Source organism: Vigna angularis, chromosome 4 (assembly GCF_016808095.1).
Source record: "Vigna angularis cultivar LongXiaoDou No.4 chromosome 4, ASM1680809v1, whole genome shotgun sequence".
Lineage (NCBI taxonomy): Eukaryota > Viridiplantae > Streptophyta > Magnoliopsida > Fabales > Fabaceae > Vigna > Vigna angularis.
In genome coordinates, this window is record NC_068973.1 from 35668061 (window position 1) to 35693488 (window position 25428).

The 25428-nt window shown below is 30.7% G+C and overlaps 3 protein-coding genes across 6 annotated transcripts in view; 2 read left to right on the forward strand and 1 right to left on the reverse strand.

The window, feature by feature from the left end:
- LOC108331427 (uncharacterized) overlaps positions 1-2973 on the forward strand; it is a 40932-nt gene extending 37959 nt beyond the window's left edge. For all 4 annotated transcript variants that reach the window (XM_017566092.2, XM_017566094.2, XM_017566096.2 and 1 more), the window contains 2 exons: positions 648-747; positions 2736-2973. In XM_017566092.2, the coding sequence (XP_017421581.1) occupies positions 648-747; positions 2736-2801 (166 nt within the window). In that variant the 3' untranslated portion in view covers positions 2802-2973. The remainder of the gene's footprint in view (positions 1-647; positions 748-2735) is intronic.
- A 515-nt stretch (positions 2974-3488) lies between these two features.
- LOC108331203 (potassium channel KAT3) lies at positions 3489-11082 on the forward strand. The gene is made up of 13 exons (XM_052877089.1): positions 3489-4222; positions 4321-4539; positions 4675-4836; positions 5804-5861; positions 5969-6286; positions 6613-6858; positions 6962-7060; positions 7136-7168; positions 8790-8975; positions 9131-9202; positions 9873-9951; positions 10512-10664; positions 10955-11082. The coding sequence occupies exons 1-13, from the start codon at positions 4065-4067 to the stop codon at positions 11056-11058; spliced, it is 1887 nt and encodes a 628-aa protein (XP_052733049.1). The 5' UTR covers positions 3489-4064; the 3' UTR covers positions 11059-11082.
- Positions 11044-11881, reverse strand: LOC108331204 (uncharacterized). The gene is made up of 3 exons (XM_017565851.2): positions 11782-11881; positions 11464-11515; positions 11044-11348 (listed from the first exon to the last, which is right to left on the reverse strand). Exons 1-3 carry the CDS (start codon positions 11846-11848, stop codon positions 11201-11203), a joined length of 267 nt encoding a protein of 88 aa, XP_017421340.1. The 5' UTR covers positions 11849-11881; the 3' UTR covers positions 11044-11200.
- Positions 11882-25428: the final 13547 nt, after the last annotated feature.

The window sequence follows — 25428 nt, forward strand, 5'->3', positions numbered from 1 at the left end:
TTGAAAAGTCTTTGATATTTTTATGATCCATCTTCATTCCTTAGAAGATTTAAGGGCAAAATTTTGAAAGTCTTACATTTACTGTCATTTTTCAAAAGAGAACTAGACAAACAGTTTCTAACTATAATGCTCTCAATACATGATGCCAGGTGCCTTCTCCATAGGCTTTTCTTTGTATTTATTCTGATAGAACACCAATTGATAAAGTAAAAAAATATAATATAGAACACTGGTCACACAATACAGCGATAGACTGATAGTTCAGAAACGAAGGTCTCCTGTCACATACAGTGCAGCAATACATTTGCTGTCCCAGATACAAAGTATCCTACAAAGAGTATTCTCTGTCTACAAACTACAAACAAATAACTTCACACTTCCCGATTACTCAGCTTTCCATCAGATATACTCCTATTACATAACTACTAGCTGTTATTTTCTATAACTATGTCATCCTGTAATTTTTAATAAAATAAAATATAAAAGTAACCTCATCCAGTTATTGTGTACACTTAATCCTAGAATTTATAATGCAGAACTGTTTTCTAATTCATTTTCTAAACAACTCTCAGAACTGCCCTGAACTGAGTGTCCATCAAATTCACTGCTGTAACATGTTTTGTTTTATTTTTGAATTGGTCATGCAGGAAGGTTCTTGCTTGTGTAGTTTGTGGTCGATTAAAAAGTGCATTTCAAATTGCTTCAAGGAGTGGTAGTGTTGCTGATGTTCAATATGTTGCGCATCAGGTAAACTATCTATATCTATTTTAGTCTCATCCTTTGATTTCTTTTTTTAGTAACTTTCCAAATGGAAACTTAACTAATCAGCTACATTGAATAAAACTGCCAATTGAGTTTTACTGTTAGATAATCCTCACTTGTAGTTAGTTATGGGGGTTAACCCAACATCTACACTGAATCCTAAATTCCAAATACATATAATCTTGGATTGAATACCCTACATATGTGTGTGTATTCTAAACTGTCATATTCGAACTGCAGATATACATGTCTTTAAATTAATAATAAATCTGGTATCCAGGCTTTTTGGTTTATCTGTATCTGCTTGTAAATTGAGTGGTCGGATCTTCTGATTAATCTCATCTGTTGCCTCGAGGTTGATTCATTCTACTTGTGTCACATGGATTATCTAACGTTGGGCATGTTTTCTATCTTTGATTCCGGCATGTTACAAGCCACTTCCAAGTTTGGATTCGCATTATTGATAGCTTTTTCTAACTGTATCACCCAGTTAATAGAAATTGTGCTTTTTCATTTCCTAAATTATGAAACGGAAAATAATGATTGACTAACAATTAGGAGGGATTATTATGACTTTGTGGGTACTATTTTGTGATCTGCCGTGAATTTCAATCTGCCCGACAGTTTTTCAACCACCACGTAAGACCACTGATTAGATTTTCCAACCTCTGAAACCACTCATGTTTATTTTCTGCTTTCTCTTTGTCGAAGAACTTCTTGGAACATGCTCTCTAATACGTCTAATCTGGATTCCATCCTGGTATTGACCATAACCCCCCACACAATCACCACAGTACCAAGACCGATGCTCTAGTTGATAGAATTGCATATTAAGAAATGGAAATACAAGACTCTGTCTTGTAATTTTTTATTGCTTGACTCCAATTCGGCTCCTACCAATTTAGTACTGGTATAGAATGTTAACAAAGTATTCTCTCACTAAGATTGTTCGAGAGAACCTCACTCTCTACAATTCTTCTAAACTCTTCCTTCCCAAAATCTGCTGGCACACCACCCTTATTTATTTCGTCTCTTATATACTATACCAAACTTATCAATAAAATTGATAGGAAACCACAGGAAAAGTAATAAAATAAGAGGAAAAGTAATAAAATAAGAGGAAAAGAGAATAAAGAAAGGATCGCTGATCCTGTTTCATTGAAATCAAGGCAAAAACAGAAGGAATAATCCTATTGCCCAGAGCTAAGCTTCTTAAGAGACCCAAACAGTACTCTCCACTCAATTTTGTTAAAAATAAAATGTCCAACCCCACACGCTCCTCTGACACTATAAAGGTCACAACAAAAAGGAAAATCTTCTAGTATCCTCCAATTTCTCTCTCTCTAACTAATTCTTCTACTGTGTCCACCTCAGCCCCTTTTATTTTTTCTCCTAATATAAACTTGTCCCCATTTCCTTTGCTCCTTTGTTTCATTGTCCAATATATTTTCTGGCCCAACAGATAGTTGGGCTGTATCGAAAATCGTCATGTTATTGTGTATCATTGTATACAGTATATCCTTCTCTTCCATTGCCGTGTGTTTCTACTAAGATTTCATATATTGCCTTTTAAAAAGTTAACAATTTGTTATGCATATGATTTCTAATCGGCAATCACTTGACGAAAATTCTCAGTTATTAAGGGAGGAAGTCCATCTGATCTCCTTGGAAAGAACCTGATGCTAGATTCAATGTCTACGAACTTGTTATTCTCATCTTTTTTTCTCCCAACTCCCTATAGTGCATCCAATGAACTGAAAAATTGAGAAAAATACATTTCTTTGATTACTACAGCTCCTGTTATTTGGTGTGCTAGTACTTGCCCTGGGTTTATCAATACCACCTGCACATTACTTATCAAGAATTTTCTTTTTATCATGGGTGAACTTGACAGTATTTTAATGGCCTGTAGAAATGTATTTCTGCAAATAAAATGTTCTATTTTTCTTAAATTACTATCATTCTTCGTGCAGGCACTGCATGCAAATGCACTTCCCGTGCTTGATATGTGTAAGCAATGGTTGGCTCAATACATGTAACCAATTGCTAGAAGAATCTGAGTGTCCAAAGCGCATATTTTGGTTTATTTATTCAACATATGTCGAGAAAACTGGAGTTAGATCATAACCGCTTATCGGAAGAAGTGGAATCAACCAAAGCAAATGTTTACCCGTATTTATTTTAAAAATCAGAATGTCTTGTTTTGTTTCATTGATTTCACAGTTGAAGTTGGTTTATTGATCTTGAGGTATATACAACATCCAAGTTCGTCTAGCATGTGCCTGGTATTGCTATCGTTGCCAGGTTTGAAAGATTAGTTGGAGATAAATCATCACATGCCCTACGCAGAAATTGATCCAATTTTATCCTTGAATCTCAAACAATCACTGAATTTGGGACCATCAGAATGTGAGCAACGATACATCAAGTTTTTACCCGCTCAATAAATATGATCCTCTTTCAGCCAACAAAAGTTACTCTTTCAATACGACATTAAGAAGAAATCTACAATATTTAGTACAATTTGAATCTTTTAGAATAGAATATTTGTACATGAATTTTGAGCTTTTCTCATTGTATCAAAGTTAGTTGTAAAGATGTCATTAATTTGAATTTACGACTGTCTGTATTTGCGGTACCATCTCATCCCTAATTTTTAAGCATATATAAACAGCTTTTACATTTTTTAAATCAGTATTAGAATAACTGCCATTAATTGGGGTACCGTCTTTTCACTGTTTTTTTTTTTTTAAAAAAATGAACAATAAAGAGGTCTGCTACGTCCATAACTCTACGTCCTGAAATGCCCGTTAACCATTTTATCAAAGTATATAATAGTTCATCACGTAATTGTTAAGATAATTTCATTATTAAATCATATGAAATATTTATGAGACGGGGTTTAGATTTATATAGGAAAAAACACCTTTGACATGGTCCGTTTGGATTTATATAGAGAAGCTTTTGATTATATATTACAGTTAATAGTTTTTTTCCATGGAAAACCACCTGCACTGAGGAGTTTTGTCTTGTTATGTTCTGGACGTTGACATATCCTTGGATCACCCGTACAGCATCTCGTCGCTCCATATAAAAAGTTCTCTTTGTGCTAAATAATGTCGTTAAGTTGTACTACATATAATTGAGAGTCTGAAGTCTCAACAAGAACCAGCTGTGTTTTTGTTAGCAGAATAAGAAGCCAAGGTCTTGCCTTGTGCATATCTGTAACAAGAAAAGTTTTGATCTCTCTCTCTCTGTCATACTAACTCAGAAAGCCATTTTGTCAGACGTTGGCTCAAAGAATGTCGATGTCGTCTAAAGAGAGAAGAAGATGCTCAAGCAGCGAAATGGCCTCTGTTTCAAGTACCATCTTTCCAGTATTTGGCACCCCCATCTTTGATGTAGAAGGTTACTCCAACCTAAGAAAACACGTCATTGCTCCCTATGACCGTATATATCAGTACGTGTTTAACTAATTTCCTTCACACAATTAGTTATTCAGTTTATTATATAATATATATGCATTAATTGTGGAATGGAATTGCAATTTAAACGTAGATTGTGGCAAACGTTCGTGGCGGCTTTGGTAGTGTACTCTGCATGGGCATCTCCATTCGAGCTAGCTTTCAGAGAACTGTTGGTTGGGTCATATTTGACTGTTGTTGATCTCCTTGTTGATGCCTTCTTTGCAGTTGATATAATCCTTACTTTTTTTGTGGCTTACTTCGATACATCAACTTATCTCCTCGTCGACGATCATAAGAAGATTGCTCTCAGGTTCGTATATATACACATCCATGTGGAGAAGTTTTATCATTTTACAGTCTTTCCTGCATGTACCCTATATTTCGTTTAAACGCACATATTTTTTGTTCTCTTTACGGAAATTTTTTTGCATTTTGATTTCAACAGGTACGTCAAAAAGTTGCACTTCCCCATGGATCTAGCCTCCACTCTGCCAATTGAGAAGATATATCAAATTCTGACGGGCAAGCCAACCAGAAGCGAGGTATTTGGTTTCCTAATTATGCTAAGACTCTGGAGATTGAGGCGTGTTAGCGAACTCTTCGCGAGGTACATTCACAAACGAAGTGTAGTTAGCACGAAATAGAAAGCGAGAAACGAAAATAAAAAGATACAAAATCTTGATTTTATCTACCCCATTACATACTTGATTTTTTTTTCTTTCTTTCTTCTTATCACATCTATAAACTATAAATCTATCATCTTTATTCTCTTTCTAAGTATATAGTAAGTGTTAATACAACTTTTTAGTGTCTATAAATAACTTTTCAAATAAAAAATCCACTCAAATTTATACCTCTTCATTTTTCTTGTGGGAAATATGTCCACCTCTTTTTTGTTGAGGGAGTAAACTGTGAAGATATAATTGGACTATAGGAGTGTCTGAGTTTATTATATACTTAGTAAATATCAATCCCATTCAGGCTAGTTCACTTTAAGTGTGCACCTAATTTTGAAATTGTGAATTTAAAAAAAAAACAAATGTGTTTATAGCATATTTAAAGGCCGAATATGTCAAATGTTTAGATGTAAAATTCGTATATTATCCAGTTATTCCTTATAAAAGCTATTAATTCATTTATTTCCTACTTTTTTAACATAAAAAAGCCCTTCATAATCTTTTTCAAAGGGTTACTTATAAATGAATTGTACTAAGACTTCAAATGGCTCTATGAGCCTACTTCCTAATCTACCTTCCTAAGCCCTTCATAATAATCTTTAATCAATAATGCTTAGCATTAATCTACCTTCCTAAGCCCTGCCACAGGAGATGGCTTCAATTATATCATTGTGTGCAAATTATTGTACTCAAACTAATTATTAATATTAACAAATTTAAATATACGAGGGAAAGTGTAGATAAGATCATATGTTGGTGATAAAAGGTGACAAAAGAAATATAAAGAAGAATAAGGAATGTTTGTAGATTATACAAGTACTATCAATCATCCATTAAGCAGAAAAAGGAATGATCAGGATTTCCTATCTGTAACTGAAACTGCAAACCCTTTCCCAGGCTAGAGAAAGACATACGAATCAATTATTCTGCAACAAGATTTTGCAAACTTATATGTGTAAGGAAATTTCTAAATCTTTTGTTTTTGAGCTTATCTTCATTTAGCATTTTTTTATTAATGTAGTAAGCTCGTCCATGCTTCCTATTTCATTTGGTTTATCACAGGTTACACTATTTGCAGCACACTTCGCAGGCTGCATGTTTTTTTGGTTGGCTGTCCAGCACAAGACACCGAAACACACATGGATCGGGAACAAAACACAGGATTTTCATGAATTGGGCGTCGGGTTGGGTTACACTTATTCTGTGTACTGGTCTGTTTCAACCCTTACCACCGTTGGATATGGAGATTTTTATGCAGTAAATTTAACGGAGATGCTTTTCTCCATTTTTTACATGCTTTTTAACATCGGCCTCGGAGCATATATTATTGGAAACATGACAACTCTGTTGGTTCATAGCTCTGTCGGAACCTTTGCCGTGGTAAGTGTTACGACGACTTCTATGATCATTTAACTCTTAGCTTTACATTTGATAACCCTTAACGCAGTAATCATGCTTCTAATAAAAGGCTTATCTGAATGGCTATACCAAAAGATCATGATAGCTTCAACATTTCCTCTTTTTATACCATCATCTAACAACTATATATTATTATTATTATTATTTTCTTTTAAAATATATATTATTATTACAATTTTCTTTTAAAATTCATATATATTTTTTAAAATCAAAAAGTGGTTGCCAAATATAAAAGTAGTTGTTAAATGATAATTTCCCTGCCAAAAACTAATACATTTTACCTCCAGGCTTCACAGAGGGATGTCTTCAACAAAATATTACAGTATGCAAACAAAAATAGACTCCCGGGACGATTAAAGGAGCAAATATTGGCACACATGCAATTGAAATTTAAGACTGCAGAGTTACAGCAAGAAGTGTTACAAGACCTACCTAAAACTATAAGATCCAGTATTGCTCAGCATCTTTTCAAAAACATTGTTGAAACAGCATATTTATTCAAAGGAGTTTCTGATTATTTTATCACCCAGCTGGTAAAACTTCTTGTTTCAGTTCTCTTCTCTTTTTCTTCTAGGTAGCGATATTCTGAACATCTCAACAGTAACCAAATTTGAAATCATGACACTAAACAAACAGGTCTCAGAAACAAAGGCAGAATACTACCCATCTAAGGTTGACATTATCTTGCAAAATGAGATGCCAAAATATTTCTACATCTTGTTATCTGGGTCACTGGTAAAAATCTATTGCGTATTAAAATCCTACCCTCTTAACAAGGTTTAACTGCTAACTAACTGAACTATTCCGCAGGATGTGTTGATATACAATACTGGGTCTGAACAGGTAAGATGAGATCTGCCAAGCAATTAATTTAAGAGTGTTGCTCCCTCCACCGTCCCCAGTACTTCTGCACATTCCCAATATTTTTTTTTATTCTAAAAATACTCTACTCCTCCCCATTAATGAAGCATTATCTTTTTCTTTTTCTTTCTACTAGAGCATTTATACGACTTTAAACTTGTGATATATTGCAAAATATAAAATTGAGAGAAAACTTCAATATTATTGTTTCTACCACTTTCATTTTATAAACTTAAAGGTTATATGCAAATACAGAACAATAAACATAATAATATTAATAATATTAATAATAAATAATATATTATTATTATTATATACTAACTTTATAATGACGAAAGAACTAAATAAATATCAAATTTTTAAAAAATAATTTTTTTTTATATTTTAAGTATTTAATAATATTTTTATATTATTTATCTAATAAATTAAATACTTTATTCAAGTTATTTGAGTCAAATATGTGAGTAAGTTAAAACATAATATAATGTTAAAAATTATAGATATTAAATATAAAAAAAACACACATATATATAAATATTTTTCTAGAAATTTAGAACAAAATTTTACAATTTATTAAGTGATTTGAAGAAAAAAAAATATATTGAACAGTGAAAATAAGATTAAATCAAGCTTATTTAAGGGAAACTGTAAATAAAATTTTATAATATATCATAAGTTTAAATCTAAACTATGTGAATGCTTCATTAATGTAAAGAGAGAAAGAGAAAGATTATTGAATATAGTGAAGAGGTGTAGGATAATTTTGGAATAAAAAAGTAATTGAGAGGTATAAAGTATTTTTGAAATAAAAAAAATAGTGGAGAAGTGCATGAGCACTTGAGTGATGGAGGAAGTATATATAACATATTCAAAAGAAAGTAAAGAGGTAATAACTCCTAGATACCTAGTGAATGGAAAGAGTAGTGCATAAACCACTACAAAGCATCACGCCGGAGAAAATGTTTCAACTTTAAAGAGGATAAAATATTAGTCTCATTTAGACTAAAGATATAATAACAATTGATTTGCATCTGAAATCAGGGAATCCTTGTATTAAATATTAGATATAAGAACGTCTGAACTATAGAGAATAAAAGAATTTCATAGACCGCATGACATTCACAACTAATGTGTTAACCTGAGTATAAGTCATTTTGGAAGATCAGGTTTTCTTGACAAAATAAGAAGCTTTTTTCAATATTCTAGCTCTGCCCAATAACCTGCTGAAGCAAACACGTTCTTTGTGCCCAAAAAAACATCTTCATGAAAATCGTAAATCGAACAGTTGAAATAGGAAATAATATACTCAAGTGTACCAGCAAAAAGAAATTCTATTGCATTAACAAAGAATGAAAAAATAATGAAAAATATACTTTGCACGTAACATTTTTATATTTATTTAACACTATTTTTTTACTTTTTACTCTTTTTTTATTGAAAAAATATAAAATTTTAGTTTATTTTATCTTTGTAATTTGTGTTAAATGAAGGTAAAAATGTTTTACCTATCATTTCTTAAAAGTAATTATTTAAAAGAAGTGTCTATTTTCTACACAGATAACAATTCTCGCATTGCTTGACTGAGCTCATGAATGTTTTTCAGTTTTTATTCGAACTTGAATCTGGAGACATGGCAGGAGAAATAGGTGTGATGTTTAATATTCCACAACCTTTTACAGTAAGAAGTAGAGGGCTCTCCCAGGTCATACGAATCAATCATCATCACTTCAAGCAGATGATGCAACCATTCAGTGACGATGGGAAGGCAATCATGTACAACTTTATTCAGGTTTGAAATTCACCATCAACCGATTAATTAATTTGCACACTTTAACACTAACCAAATATTATTGTCAATACATTATATCCAAATTTTGTATGGTTATCACAATTCACACGTCAACATGTAGATTTCCCAGCTGATGTTGGTTCTTCTATTCGCAGCATTTGAAGGGCCTCAAAAGCAAGGTGCTAGAAGAAATATCGTATGTAACAGAATTGCTGGGTTACCTTGAGGTATTTCTTTAATTTTGAAGCATAAACATTTAATTAATGCGCCAATATAGAATATAAGAAAAGGATACACAAAATTCCTTGGATGGTAAACGTTGCATTGGCATAGATAAAACCTTAGGCAAACTTATTATCTGAGAAATTAAGAAAGGATGTATTGGATAAATTAAGAACAGAAGAAAAGGCCCTAAAAATAGAAAACTTCCCTTCGAATACCCTCCCTTCGTCGTTTTTCCCTAAAGGGACCTTAAAGTTATCTGATGATGCGTGGATATCCCTTTCTTTGAATTGAACGTATGTACCGTTGAGATGCATGTTAACATCTCAAAGAAGATTTGATTGTATCATGTGTGATGAACTAACTCAACAGCTTCCCGAAAGCTTATGGTGAAAGCACAAGAATAGTTTTATATTACATTTCAAGCATTTGATATCATAGATCGGCAAATGAATAAAGAATTCCTAAATATATAGTTTACACTCCATCAAGTAGAATTTATGGCACAGACAAATAAATCTATGATAATTTTGGCCACATATTTACGCATAAGAAATGCCAACAGTATACTCTCTAATTGCCTTTCCAAACACATTATTTTTGAGTGAACAATGGTTTTTAGACTATATGTGCTACTAGTAATCCAAATATGTGAATCGCTTCATATATGATGAGCACTGGTTTTTGCAGCATCTGAGACAAAATGAGGGTACACTTCATGAAGTTTCAAGATATCAAGATCCATATAAAGAAGGTAGCCTTGATCCACTATCTAGTTACAGAAATACGAAATTTTAATAGTCTAATCTATAGTGGTTAGACACGGTAGAGGAATTAAGAAAAAGAATCATCAGACACTAGGGGGTTCTGTAAATGACAACCCAAGAAACTTCATGTTCATTTCTGTCTGTGGATATGGATGCTGATTTATTGACATCCCAAACAGTGTAACATTCTCTTTACATTCCTTATTTCTCTTCGTCTTTTTCTTTTCTGGGTATAAAGCAAGGCACACAGTGCACAAGGTTGCCCCTTGGTAACCAAACTTCGGTCATGCATGAAAACACAATTCCTTCTTATAGAAAACAGATATATCTCCATTACCAATAAACAAGCAAATTGCAACATTATTTCAGTTTGAGAAACAACTTGAACTCCACAATACAGGAAGGAACCTTTCGAAAAGTAGCCTAGGTTGCTTTATTTGTTTTCATTGCTTGATCAGTGTCCAAAAAATGAACATGCTATGGAATTCATCAATTTACCTGCTTACCTAAAGTACCGGCATAGACTCATGCTACTTACTAATTGCAGGAAAAACAGGAAATTCCAAACCACTGAGAAGCCCAGTCCCCGTTAGAGTTACAATCCACGGACACCGTCCCAATGAAAACAAAACGGGAAATGGATCAACGCCAAAGCTCATACTTCTCCCAAATTCGATAGAAGATATTTTCAGAGTTGCAGGTATGATTACATTCAACATGCATGCATGCCTCCAAAGGATTCTCAGCGTTTCATGATTAAATGACATCAATTACAGAAAATAACCTAATCACCAAATAATCTGAAATCCCTTCTTTGCCCGCATTCCACACAGACAGGGCTCGTTATTTAAAGCCTTTACGTTCAGCAACAGAAATATATTGGACAAAAAAATTATTATGCTTTCGCACTTGTGCTCATAGAACTGAACATACTGAGGTAACAACAAATTCAATTGGATAACTAAGTTGATTGGAGCCTTGTCTACGCAGAGAGAAAATTCGGAAAAAGAGGAAGCAAAATTCTCATGGCTGACGGCATAGAAGTAGAACAATTAAACGCGATAAGGGAGAATGATGAGTTGTATATCCTCTAATGATCAAACTAAACAGAGATTAACAATGCGCTCTGGTCATTTCGGTACGTATCCGTTTCAGGCGGCAATCTACTTAATCAAACAAGATATATGGGAATACAATGTATAAAAATGAAAAATGTAGAACGATACCTAGAGCGCTTTACTCTCTGTTGAGGATGTCAAGAACAGCATAAGCAGCTTTTTGAAAGTTATCTCTATCTTCGTTTAAGGCTCTTTTCCTCTCAAGAGCAGAACCTTTGCACTTCTCTATCTCCTCCTCTATAACTGCAGAATTATGATTGATTTCACTGTACAGAATAAACAAATCGCCGTTTAAATTCAAGAGCATAAAATAATCACAAGTTTTGACCGAAATCGTGATGAATAAATATTAACTGTACTGAAAATGATTAGGTAACTGACGTGATCGTCTTAAGCATGTTCTCCATGATCTCTTGGACTTCATTTGATATCTCTGCACGGTTTAGCAGAACAAACAGAAAACGAAGTAAACACAAGGAATTCGTCAATCAATCGAACCATGCAGTGCTCAGAATTGGATTACAATAAACACACGAAATCATTATAGTTCATTACAAGTGAAAGATCGCATCGCGTCACGCGTGGTTTGAATTAACAATTAGGTTTAATATTTGCATTTGCATAGATTGTTAAACCTCAAGTTTCATGAATGCCGATGAATTATTACAACGGAAGCTGGAAGGAACAGTTAAGACTCACCGTAGATAAGAGAAGAAAGGTGATTTTCGGATTCTACTTCTGTAGTTATTAGCTCTGAGGACGCCATCGATGTGAACCTTGCTTCGAGCGAAATGGCAAATATACGCGCGCTTTGAATTCATTTTCAAATTATGACATGTGCATATATATATATATATATATATATATATATATATATATATATATATATATATATATATATATATATATATATATATATATATACGGGTTAAAAAAGGAAATTAATTTATTTAACATGAGCCTTTTTACCTTTTTACCCACGGCGGGCTTCATTTTCTTCAGGCCCAGCTTGTTTAGCAAGTTGTTTTGACAATGTGCTATCGGCCCGTCACAAAATTTAGTTTTTCTCGTTGCAAGATAAATATTTTGGTTTAATCCTTGATTTTTAATAAGTTTTATTATTTTATTTTAATTTAATTTAATTCTACACATAAACATATCATTTAATGAATCATTAAAAAAAATTCATTAATTAAAGTATAAAAAAACTAAACATTAGACCAAAATTACATTTAAAAAAAAACAGATCAAGTTCTCTAATAAAAATTGACACCAGTGGCATTTGTATTTTTTAAGAAAACTATCAAATAATATTTGATAATGTTCCCTTCTAATAAGATATTATTGAGATAAAATTATTGTTTCTGCGTTAAATATTTTAAAGGTGATACAAATTTAAAAGGTTTGTTTTCTCTCCTTTTGCTTAAGAAATAAGGTATTTGAACCTTCCCACCTTTGAGACTTTTTGTCCTTAACCGAAGACGGAAATAAAATAGTCTACTTTCCGTCAAATAGTTTAATTCGAGACTTTACCAAAAACAAGATTATATCTCTGGCAGACAAATCTGTGGCATCTGGAACAAATCTAGTAAATTAGTATTAAGCAGAAAGATTACTTGAGTGGTACCCTTCCATGTTCACGTGTATTCGTAACCTAACCAAATGCAGTGCCCACAAAACAATACAAATTGCCTTAGAATAGTATTTCATAATTCCCCGCAAGAATTTTTGGGTACTTGGGAACATAGGAAGCCTCACTAGACGTTACAAAACATGGTGGTGCCAAATAATTAACTAACTATAATCTCATACTGTACATGATGATGACGGCAAAAAATAATTTTTATTTTTAAATTTCATGAAATGGTGGCTAATATATTAGTGTTTATTTCGTGTCATTTATCGAATCTGTCGGATAAAGCTCCAACATGTTTATGTTTGTTTAGTAAGGAAATAATGAAGGACTCCTTTTATCCCGCTTTTGTTCATTGTTATCTTAAGAAATTGATAGTTTTTTGTTTTAAAGTATAAAGTAATTATATTAAATAGACATGATTAATTGAGATATATTTAACACATTGGGCTTACTTAAATGTCTCACGAATTGTAAGAATATGATAAAGAACTTTTTTAAGACGATTGGCCTTTTAAATTAGTTTTTTTAAGTTGACCTTTTTATAAGCCTATGGCAGTGTCTAGCAAATATTTGTTGAAAGTACTGAGGTAAGTCTGTTTTAAATTTTCAGTCAATATTTGAGATGATAAGTGACGTTATTTTTTTACTTTTTTATCTTTTACACATTGTCTTAATTGTGATTTTTTTAATATTGGTGAAGGATAAAGGAAAAATAACATAGTAGAAATCCTATTTTTGAAAGCATACTTCATATGATATTTTCTTTAAACAATTAATTAATAGTGATAACCTTATGTTATTTGCAACTTGAAAAAAGGTTGTACATGCGAGGTTATTAGACCAAACAATTATGTCATGTTTATAGTCACCAAAAGAATATAAACATAATATATAATATAACATCATTAATATGACTATTGAATTTATAAGAATTAAACATAATTTTTTATATTGTTCTTCGGCATATTTATTTAAATAATTCACAAACATATTTATTTTCACTTTAACATAATTTATTTTGAAATTATTTCACATACATATATTATAAAATCAATATAAAATATGTCAAATATACAATAAAAAAATTATTAAATTGCAATATTAAAATTATTGGATATATAAATATTTAAAATATCATCTGATATAAGTTGAATGTTCATTAACACACTCACCACTATACTGAAGACTAGATGTGTTACATTATCTTTAAGCATAAATTTGTAAAAAATATGTATATGGAAGTTTTTGCATCCGAAATGATTAAACCCAAACAATTACATATCGTAAAGGCAATTGTAATATATTACTAAATATAAAATATAATATTAAATATTATTCGTCCTTACATTTTCTACAGACAATGCTTTAACTATTGTGTACATGACTCTTTTTTCAACAATAGCAGCTGAATTATATTAAAGTGATAAATAAGCTGAAAAAGAGAACGCTAATGAAATTAGTATTTCTAACAATGGGAATATTAATTGACCTTGCTTTTAAAAATTCAATATGATTTAGTACAATTTTCTCATGCCTGTAGTTTTATTCAAAATAACTTAAAAAATAACAAAATTATCAGTCAAATGTTTATACAAATACACTAGAGCTATTGCTTATAGAAACTTTTGAAATATCCGTTGATAACAAAAAAAAAACATTAAAAATAGTTAATATTGTTAGACTTTTTGTGTGTACAGTTGTCCTTGAGCTATAAATCAGTTTACATAAATTCTTGTATTTTTAATTATCAAATACTCATGCTACATTTACTATAAAAATTATTATAATTATTGGTGAATTTTTACCAACGGTTAATGATTCGTCGGTAAACAAATCTACTAAAAATAAATACTCATCGATAAATTTATAGCTTGTCAATAATAATAAACTTCGTTGTTTACCGACGATAAACATTATCAATTATTAATGAGAAATGCTAGTGGTGCGATGTTATTTTGTGTTTTTTCTATAGCAATTGTATGTGTTGTATTTACTACCATAACATGAACAATGGATGGGTTAATAATTTTGCAGATATATATTTTCCAGAAAAAGTTTAACTAATATTTTAAAATTCAGAAATCTAAACCCAACCATAATTAAATCTACCTCTGTGTGTGATGCATGTCTATGTACAATGAAATTTATATTACAATTTTTTTTTTCAAAAGCATGTGTATAAATTTAAGAAACTGGCAAACAATGATCTTGAATAATAAACTCGAATAACTTACAGAATAAGATATACACACGCTGGGCCTGAATAATAAAGTAGTAAAATTACATGACTTGAAAGAGTCTGTGAATGCTATGCTACTATAATTATAGTATTTTGACAAATAAAATGTTATATTTAATATGCTTAATGTTATGTAAATATAAAGGCGTGTGTGTTAATAATAATCAGAATGAAATGTTTAGAATAATTTAGTTAAATTTTATATTTTAAAATGTAAATAGAGGAATAAATAATATGTGAAGGAAATTAATGCAATAAATTGATGGGTTGTAAGGGTGTCAGCTGAAGCTATAGAGCTATAATTGAACCTTGGAAGATGACTTGTTTTTCACCCATTCAGAAATAGGCCGGCGGAAATAGGGTAAGTGGGGTTTCAATTGATACCCTCTATCTTCAAAAATTGAGAGAAAATATTGTGTGTCAGACTCTTAATTTAAAACCATCGGTTGGAATTAAATGTTGTACACTGTGACTTGATCCATCAAATAAATGCAATTTAATTTATGATTATTTGCTTCACGATAACTCATAATTGATTTGAGACTTAACACAATAGGTGATTCATCTATAACATTGTTAATTAACTCTGGTAGACTTCTGTGCAAGTATAGAACTAATATAGCACTAATCATTTACATTTGAATTTGGGTCAAAGGTATATCTATTGAATGTTTTAGAGATGCATTCATCAGAGGGCAAATAAACAATTATGTGAAAAAAAATTATAAAACAAAGAAATAAGAAATGGGTATTGTTTTCCTATCTTACATTTGATTATAATGTTTTTGTTTTTTTTTTTAATTTATTTTACTGTCAGAGTAAATGATAATAACGTTTGATTAAGCATGTTTGCAAGAAAATGACAAAGATTCAAAGGAGAGAGAGAGTTGATTTTGTATTTTCACTAAAACGAACAGACTTGCTAAAGAGGGAGAGTTTAATTACCGAATCATATTTCTCTTTTTCAATTATTATTTTTTTGCATTTTACGTGAACATATTCATGTATTGGGAAGAATCGATTTTCACGTTTGATAATTGATTATTTTGTAACAGAAAAACCAATTGGTGTTTTTTTGCAATGGGTAATGTTTATGCGTGGTTGAATGTTGGGAAGGAGTTACTCGTTAGTGGTGGATGCGTATATTAGGAAGAAGAAAACAAAATATTCTGGTTGTCTTGGGTGTTACTCTTTTGTGATTGTTATGGTGTTGTTATTGTGAGTAGGAGAAAGAATAAAACAATGAATGTGAGTGGATGTTGGAGGTCTTTTGTTTCTGGTTCCTTATGTATGATTGGTTGTTTATGTGTGGTTGCTGCATAAAAAGCTTTTCAAGAAAGAAGAAAAAGTTCGGTGTGTTTGGATTGGGAAGATGATATGAGAGATGAAGAGGCAATTGTAGTATTCTTAAGGTCAAGTATAATCACAAATAATTGGACTCTAATTAGAGAGTTACTAATCACAAGTCTACTTCAATGTTTATAAATATATATTTGCAGAAAATACGTGATTTTATTTATTATATTATTAATATCTGAATTATTAAATATTGAGTTGATTTCAAAATCAAATGTCTTTTACAAATAATCTCTAAACGGTTTTAGATTAGAAGACTTAGAGTGAAAGACAACTCTAAACCTTTAGGAGATTTTGTTGACGTTCATCTTGACCCTACATCTTAAAATAATAATAATAAGGCTTTAAAGTTTAAAATAATAATAATAAGGCTTTAAAGTTTAAAAATTATTGTTTAGTGTTTATTTTGTGAATTATTGTTTAGTGTTTATTTTGTGTTCATGTATATCTTCATGAGTTGAAATTGGTTGCACAATAATAAACAAATGATACTCTACTACGAGAAAAGTATATATATATATATATATATATATATATATATATATATATATATATATATATATATATATATAGCAAGGGAAGTTGGTAAACATAATGTTTGTCTATGTCTTATTGTAATAATATTAAAAAATGTCTTTTTAAAATATGTATGAGTTAGAATAGATGATACCAATGATTAAATATGATAAAGATCTTAAATAAAAATAATAATACATGTATATAAATTGTGTATAGGAGTTTAGTTAACTTATATATTCTATTTAATATATTTTGTTTTGCCGTTAAAAACATCAATCATAAAACATGAGTAAAACTTATATTAAAAATTAACATCACTTTTAACATCATTTCTCATCAAAAAACCTAAAACAATAAATTTATAAATATGTTTTTATGTGTTAATATTACTTAATATTTTTATATTTACTCAATATAACACTTTGAACTAATATTTAGATTCTTCAATATTAATAAACAAATCTTAATTGTTTAACTACTGACAATTTATTAAAGAAGGTTGGCTAATAAACAAAGCACTTTTACAAATAAAAACAATTTGAAAATTTAGGAAAGCTACACTGTCAAAAGTTAAAACTGTAACAGCTTAGATGAAAAAGATTATTATAACTTGCAATATTCACTCTTGCATCAAGCCTTGAACAATAATAAGTCAGATCACTAATTAAAATGTTATTGTGTCAAATAAAAAATTACAGTAAAGTATTTTTCTAATCCTTGTTTCATTAGGATAACAACAAATAACAATCACTTTTAATTATAAATAATTCAAAATGAGAAAAAATTTATTGCCAAAAGTTAAAATTTAAAAGAACTCTAACTTTAATTAAAAATCATTTCCATCTTTTCTTTAATTATTCGTTTATTAGATCTCGTGTAACTGGTTACATAAAAAAAACAATGTTTAATTAGCTTGTCTTGGATAAAGTTAAAAAACGATAATAGTGTAGAGACGATGGAGGAGAAGTAGAAGTAAGGAATACATTCATATTTATATTTGTTATCTAGCTTTTTGTTTAATGTTGATCCAAAATATCTAATGTATCTAGTGTATACTGAACTCTTACTAATGAACTCTTACTAATTGTTAACCGTTCGGTCACTACCACAATAATGATCAACTAGATCATCATTTATTGTATCAACTAAGGACAATCACGGTGTTGGTCCAACACTTAAGGTATTATTGGACCAGTAGTCCTGAGGATAAAATAATCAAAGATATATATTAAAGATATTGATAAGTTGTTTATGAGCAACCGACCGAATCTAATGTTGAATCTAAAGGTAAGTCTGTTTCTATTTTATTGGTCTGTATTAATTTAGGATCCATGAGGTGACTTGTAAATATAAGGTCAGGGCTAACAGCCAACTACGTTCTATTGAGTTCATAATACTCAATTACAATAAATACAAAACATTCATTTGTGAGTAAAAACTCATTCAACATACGCCTGACTTGAGCGTCGGAGTGTCTTTGCAGGTATCTCCCCCCTCAGTCAAGATTAAAGTCCACCGAACTACCAATACTAAAAGCAACTAAGTGGCCCATATTGAAAACAAACAAGCGAAACACACAACTCAAACGTCGAAATCACGTTAAAAAGGTTAACGTATCGGTCCCATAAAATTCTTACCGAAACATCTAAATTAATTGAATATGAAAATGTACATATTTTAAAATAGTAAAATTATATTAGTTTATATAATATATTATGTTTTAAAAATTGTGACACGTTCTCCTAGAAGAAAGAAGTGAGGGTGCATTGCACATGTATATTCGAAACACTTATGTAGAAACAAAACTAGGTTAGGTTAGTGACGAAAGTCCAGGAAGAAAGCTGTGTTGGAGTCATGGTCAATGGTTGTATTGTAGCTTATGGAGAGAAGAAGTACGTAACTGTTGTTGGAGACAAAATATACGGAATGCGTCATAAAATATTCATTAACCTTGAAATATTACAGTACAGAGTACATCCTTTTTTCTGAATTAGCTTGGGAGACGTAAGATAGGGCCCTTTTTCACTATAATTAGTAGCAATGCCATGGCTAGGCTTATATAGCTACTTCTTTCGCAACTTTCATTGGTCAATCGATTGACCGCATGCGTGCATGCTCATGTGTAATGCATCATCATCCATGCATTCTTTGCATCCTTCTTGGATCAAGTTTCCCACACCTTACCCATTAAATGCTGCTGTCATCATAAATACACCCATTTAATATATACATATAATCATATACTGTTGAAAAAAAAAATACAGAAGGAACAAAATTTACAGATATTAAATAAATCATGGAATAAATGAAAATGAGATATTTATCTTTTATTTATATTAATCAAAAAGTACATTTCTACTTCATTTCTCTTTTACTTTCTTTGTTCTTTTACTTTTTCTATTTATTTCGCTTTTAAACGACCTAAACAACGTACATATACGAGAGAAAGAAAAAAATTATGTATTTTGTTATTTAGTTGAAGTAAACAGAAAATAAACGCTTTAAAATAAATTTTGAATAAGGTCTTTCTTTTCTGAGTTTTTTTTTTCTTGTTACTAAAGCGTGACAGAGCAATATGTAATGATTTGATAATGTTTTTATTTTATTTTTTGCTGTTGATTTCTTTCGTATTTTTGTTTGATTAAAATGTAAAAAATAAATTAATCTAAAAGTATTTTTTGTTAAATTTGATTTTCACATATTTTAGAAATAATTAATTTTGTAGAAAAAGTATCATTTTAAAAACAATTGATTATAACTATTTGGAAGTACTTTTTTTAATTAATGAACGAACAAATTAATCAATTAGTTTTAATAGCAATGATAATTTTATTAAGTTAACTAAAAAAATCTTTGAAGGAAAAGTGTTTTCACGTTTATAAATATAATTTCATATTTTTCAAATAAAGAGAATTTTGGGTAATTTATAACTCTTTTTAAATAGTAATTTTGCACATTTAATTTGTTATGAAAATAAGTTTTCAATATTTAATAATAAAAGGTTAATCACGTTATAAGACAATTCTTTGTAAAATATATCACACACAAGGAATGTTTTTTTTCTCTTACAATTGGATTTGATATATTTGCACCAAGTGTTTGGTATGCTATGTAAGTAATTTAGTTTTTATATTACATTTGTAAATATTTTTGAAGGTGTTTCAAGAAGTAGTTTGCGTATCTTATCTAATTATATATATATATATATTATATTTGAATATTTCAAGATTGTGAAAAATACATCAATTTTTTTGGATTAACTATATGTAGTTTTAAGAAGAGTCAAGTTAGTGTGAAAATTTTACATGTGTTCATGAATTTTATTTTTGTTTATTATCATCAGTTTATACTGTTCTCGGCTCTATTAACCATTATAATTGTTATCAATTTTAAACAACAAATTATATGAATATTTTAAAGAAAACTTTTCAAATCATCCACTCCTTCTTAATGGTGTTTATAGATATTCTTTATTTTACATCCTACGTACTTAAACGAGTATTAGAAAAAAAATAATACAGAGTCTAAACAGGAAAATAAAAAGAAAGTACTAAAAGTTTATTTGGATAAAATGGAGTTCTGACAAATAAAAGAAAATGTATATGACGAAAAAATTGAAAAGAAGAGAGAAAAAAAGTGAGAAAGGCTTATCGCTTTGACTATTCTTTCTGTAGAGAAAATAAATTATACGAAAAACATTTCCATACTTAACAAAAAAATATTTTTGTCATCATCCATTTTAAAATAAGAAAATATTTAGTTTCTAAAAAATTTAAAATTTAATAAAAGACACTATTTCTTCTCTATTTAATGCTAATTTGGGAGAGCGAAAATCCAAAGTAAGTTATGTGAAAACATATTTCTCGGTCCTTTAGATTTAAAAAAGAATAAATTAATGGATTTCAGTAAATTTAAATATATATATATATATTAAGATATTCGGATATAAAAAAAAGTGAATTAAAGAATAGAGTTTGTAAAGACCTGAAAAATAGAGTGTTATAGAGTAGATTGATGTATTAGAATAAGGAGATAGATTATTTTACTTTAAAATAATCTGATAATATAAAATGAAAATTTTATAAACACTTCTCATTATTCTAAGAACACTTCATCTCTCTAGAATTCTATTCCTCAGAGTTATTTGAATTCTCTCTACAAATTCTCTCTGCTGAGTCTACTGTTCGACGATCAGGAAGTGCCTAGGCGATCCTGGCATTGAGAGCTTCAATCTTGACCGATCAATTTCTCGTTCTTCAGCTGGTAAGTTATCTTCCTTTTCTGTGCGTTCTTCTCTGAACTGTGAGCATGTAATGATTTCGGGTTGCATGTGGTTAGTAGTTGTTTCTTCCATTTCTAGCTCAATTTAGGTTCTAAGTGTTGTTCTCTATCACCAATTGGTGAGTTGTAGGTTTCTGTTGAGTTTTCTTGCTGTGCAAGGTACGACTGAAACGTTTATGTGTTTGGGACTGTGTATCTCTGAGGTAAGGGAAGCCAGGTTGTGCTTTAATTATCAATTTTTGCTGTATGTGAGGAATTATGTGATTAAAGTGTTGTATAGTTAGAAATTCAGCTTGTGAATGTATGTTCCTAAATGTTAAAATGGTGGAAACTGTGAAATGTGATTGATGAGCTGGTTTGGATTAATCTAAATGTTGTAATGTGTGCAAATTAATGATTGTTATTGGCTGTAATATGTTGTAGTGTTGATGAAGTAAAGTGTAAAGTGAATTGGGCTGATTTAGTGTATTTTAGAGGAAGTGAGGTAGTGAATTTGAGTATAAGTGGTCAAGGGTTGTTAGTGACTGCTGGGGTAGGGTAGATAGGTCATATGTGACTGGTTTGAGTCATCAAAATGGTCAAAAACAGGTTCTAAGTGGTAGAATTGGTTTTGGGTCTCTAAGTTGATGAATTGGAGGTTTTAGAGTAGAGATTGGTGCATAAACACTTTAGATTGGTGTTAGGAATGTTTAGAATCCTTTAGTCAAGTCTAATTTAGTATATATATCGAATTAGGAGTGTTAGAAGTTGGCCAAGTTGAGTAGAATTGGTAAGGAGTGGTTGAGTTGTGTAATTCTGCAGAATTTCGTTCTGCATATTATGCAGACTCGCTGTGTGAATGGATTCGCATAGCGAGTTCCCTTGGCGAGGTGCTCTCTGCCAATGTACCCGCATAGTGAATGGGTGCGCTGTGCGAGTGATTTGAGAGGGTTGCTCTCTGTTTGTCAATCCGCATAGCGAGTGTAATCGCTATGCGACTGGTTAAGGTCTGGAACCATTATTCATTTTATTCGATTAACGAGTGGGTTGAGGTCTGTTGTATATTACAATTTTATTCGCATAGCCAGTTTAGTCGCTATGCGAGAGATCCAGAGTAGTTGGTCTCTGTCTATGGCTTTCGCAAGGCGAGTTAGGTCGCTGTGCGAGAAGTTTATGGTCTCGCTATGCGAAGGTGTGCGCTGTGCGAGGGATACGTTCTAGTTCAAGTTTTGTGTGTTCTTATGTTATTGGATATGCATCAATAAGTGTTGTATGAAGTAAGTTGAAGTGTATCATGTAATATCTGTGGTGATTGTAGTATGTTGTAATCAAAATGGTAAAGTTCAAGTGTGGTTTATGGATGTAATTCCATGATCCTCAAGGAGAGGAGACATGGTGGTGCCCTATGTTGTGATTCAAAGTGGAATCTCTAGTTGAGATTCAAGTAAGTTTAGAATGGATGCAGGAGCTCAGTCTTGGGGGTTATCCTGAAACTCCAATGGTCTTTCATTCTCAAGTAGAGAGGATTGATCCATGTCGTGAGGAGTAGCAGGAGGTCCTAGTCTTGGGTTCTTCCAGTATGGCCCAAGGTGAGTGATAACGGACTAACCTCGTGAGTGTGGTAGGGTGAAACCCATTGGCAATGGCTTTGCAAAGCAGTAGAAGCCACCACGAGTGCACGACCCGCCATAGCTTGACAATCATTCTAAGTTCGGACAGTCAGAGTCAGTGTGTGTTATGTGTGAAGGGTTTAAGTGATGAAGATGGATAATATGATTGTATGAATTCTATTGATTGTGGTATGATTAGTCTTTGTTTAAACTAGCTTACCCTGTTGGGTGCTTATGTTTTGTATGTTCTGTTGTTCTTTTTCTGCGATGACCATCCTTTGGATGTGAGCAGCAGAAGAAGAGGTCTCTTTGGAGCAAGCATTGGATGGAGGTGATGCTGCTGCTGAGTAGTTGCTTTTGGTTCTTTAGAGACTTGTAGATAGTTTTGGAATAGTCTTCAGTATGTATATAAAGTTTTAAATTTATAATTGTTTTTGGATGACTGTAAAGATATCACTTTATGTTTTAGATGGATAACTGTACTACTTTATCATGCATATTACTTTTCTTTATTATAGTCTACACTATATATATATATATATATATATATATATATATATATATATATATATATATATATATATTGGGATGTTACAGAGTTTATCAAAGATTTGATTGTAATAAATAAAATCAGTTTCAATGCATTAAATGTAATATTACTCTTATAGTTAAAATTAATATATTATTATTATTAATAATATTTATTATCATTATTTATTATTAGGTTTAATTGCTTGCTTTGTCCCCAGTTTGGCTGCAACATGTCAAGTTAGTCCACCATTTTAAAAAAGTTTCAATTACGTCCAAACTTGGTTTAAAAGTGTCAATTTCGTTCAAACGTAGTAAAATTTGCATCAATCAAGTCCCTTCCGTTAATTCTACAGAAACGGACGTTAATTTTTTTCTCTCTCCTCTGCTCCTCTGCTCTGTTTCTCTGCGCAACAGCAGACCCTCTCTTTCTTTTGAATATTTGCATACACTAAAATTTATTTTAATATTTGAATTTAAATGAATAGTTTAGATTAAGAGATACATATAATGTAATTGTTATATATAAAGAGGTTAATTAAAATAGGAAGATAATCAAATGGTTCACATTTCTGGAATGGAAGAGTCTCCATTTACTGTCAAAAGAGAAGGATCCACTCCATAAAAGAAAAGTTTTATTAACAAACTATTTAATTACTAGTTAAAACTGAACTTGATTATTATAAAACAATAATTTTTTAGTTAAACTGTATTTATAAATTATAATAGAAACATGTTTTAAATAGTTTGGAGAGTTATGTATAGACCAATTAAATTAAAAATTATAATTGCAGAAATATCATTTACCTTCTTTAAAATGATGTTAAAGAAGATTTTAATATTATGTGTGACATTTATATGTCCTCTAGATTTAGAATTCACATTCGTTTCAACTATAATTTTAATAAAAATAAAATTAATCTACCTGATATATTTAGTAAACAACACATTTCTCTTATTTTATTTAAAGATATAATATTGAATAAAAATATAAAAAGGTAAAAAATAAAGTTTTAAAAATATAAGCGTATGTTTTATATAAATAAAATACGAAAAAATATTTATTAAAACATAAAGAAAGTAATTTTATTAAAATAAAAGATATTGAAAATTATTTAAAAGTTTTTCGTTCTTTCAAACTTTTCATTGAAATGATTATTTGTTTACACCTTTTTATTTTCTTAAAATATTGATTGACCAAATTAGACACTACCATATAGAATATGATAGACAACTTTTAGTGCAAATGCATTATTTTCATCCCTATAACAAAAATTATAACCGTTGCTTCACTTTGTCATTGTGATCACTATAACTATTCATTTAGTGTATGCAAATATTCAAAAGAAAGAGAGGGTCTGCTGTTGTGCAGAGGAGCAGAGGAGAGGAGCAGAGCAACAGAGGAGAGAGAAAAAGAATTAACGTCCGTTTATGTGGATTTAACGGAAGGGACTTGATTGAAGCAAATTTTACTATGTTTGGACGAAATTGACACTTTTAAACCAAGTTTGGACGTAATTGAAACTTTCTTAAAATTGTGGACTAACTTGACACGTTACAGCTAAACTGGGGACAAAACAAGCAATTAAACCTTATTATTATATATATATATAATACATCAACCAATACATACACATGCAACACACAAGAAAACTTAAAATAACTATATGGACCACGAAACCGATCCCCATATCAACTAAACTCGAGAATCGATTCCTTAAGGTTGTAAATTATTTTTAGAACTGATTCTTCTCACAATAAAATAATTGCAGTTCGATACAATCATCTCCAAATTTTCTGTGAAAACTTCTCACCCTTCACCTCTCTCGCGATTCATGGAGTGACAGGGAATCGATTTCCTCATGTAACGAATACATAAAAGTTATAGAAAATAATTTTCTCATGAAGTTGTGTAAGATAATTTCATAAATAATTTGTCATCTCATAACCTTAAACACACATGATATAGACACTCTTTTAAGTATAATTATTCACTCAATGGAAAAAGAAAAGTCTTAAGGAAGACGCCAGTGATATTAGAACACGTGCGCAGAGGGTGGGTCCGGTTTGTTGCAGAAGAAAGCAGCAGAATGAGAGATAAAAAAAATGATTGTAGAAGAATCTTGCAACGAGGACGGTTGGATTATATGGAGATAAGCAAGAAGCACACACGTGCCTGGTTACTGTTGAACCTCTTT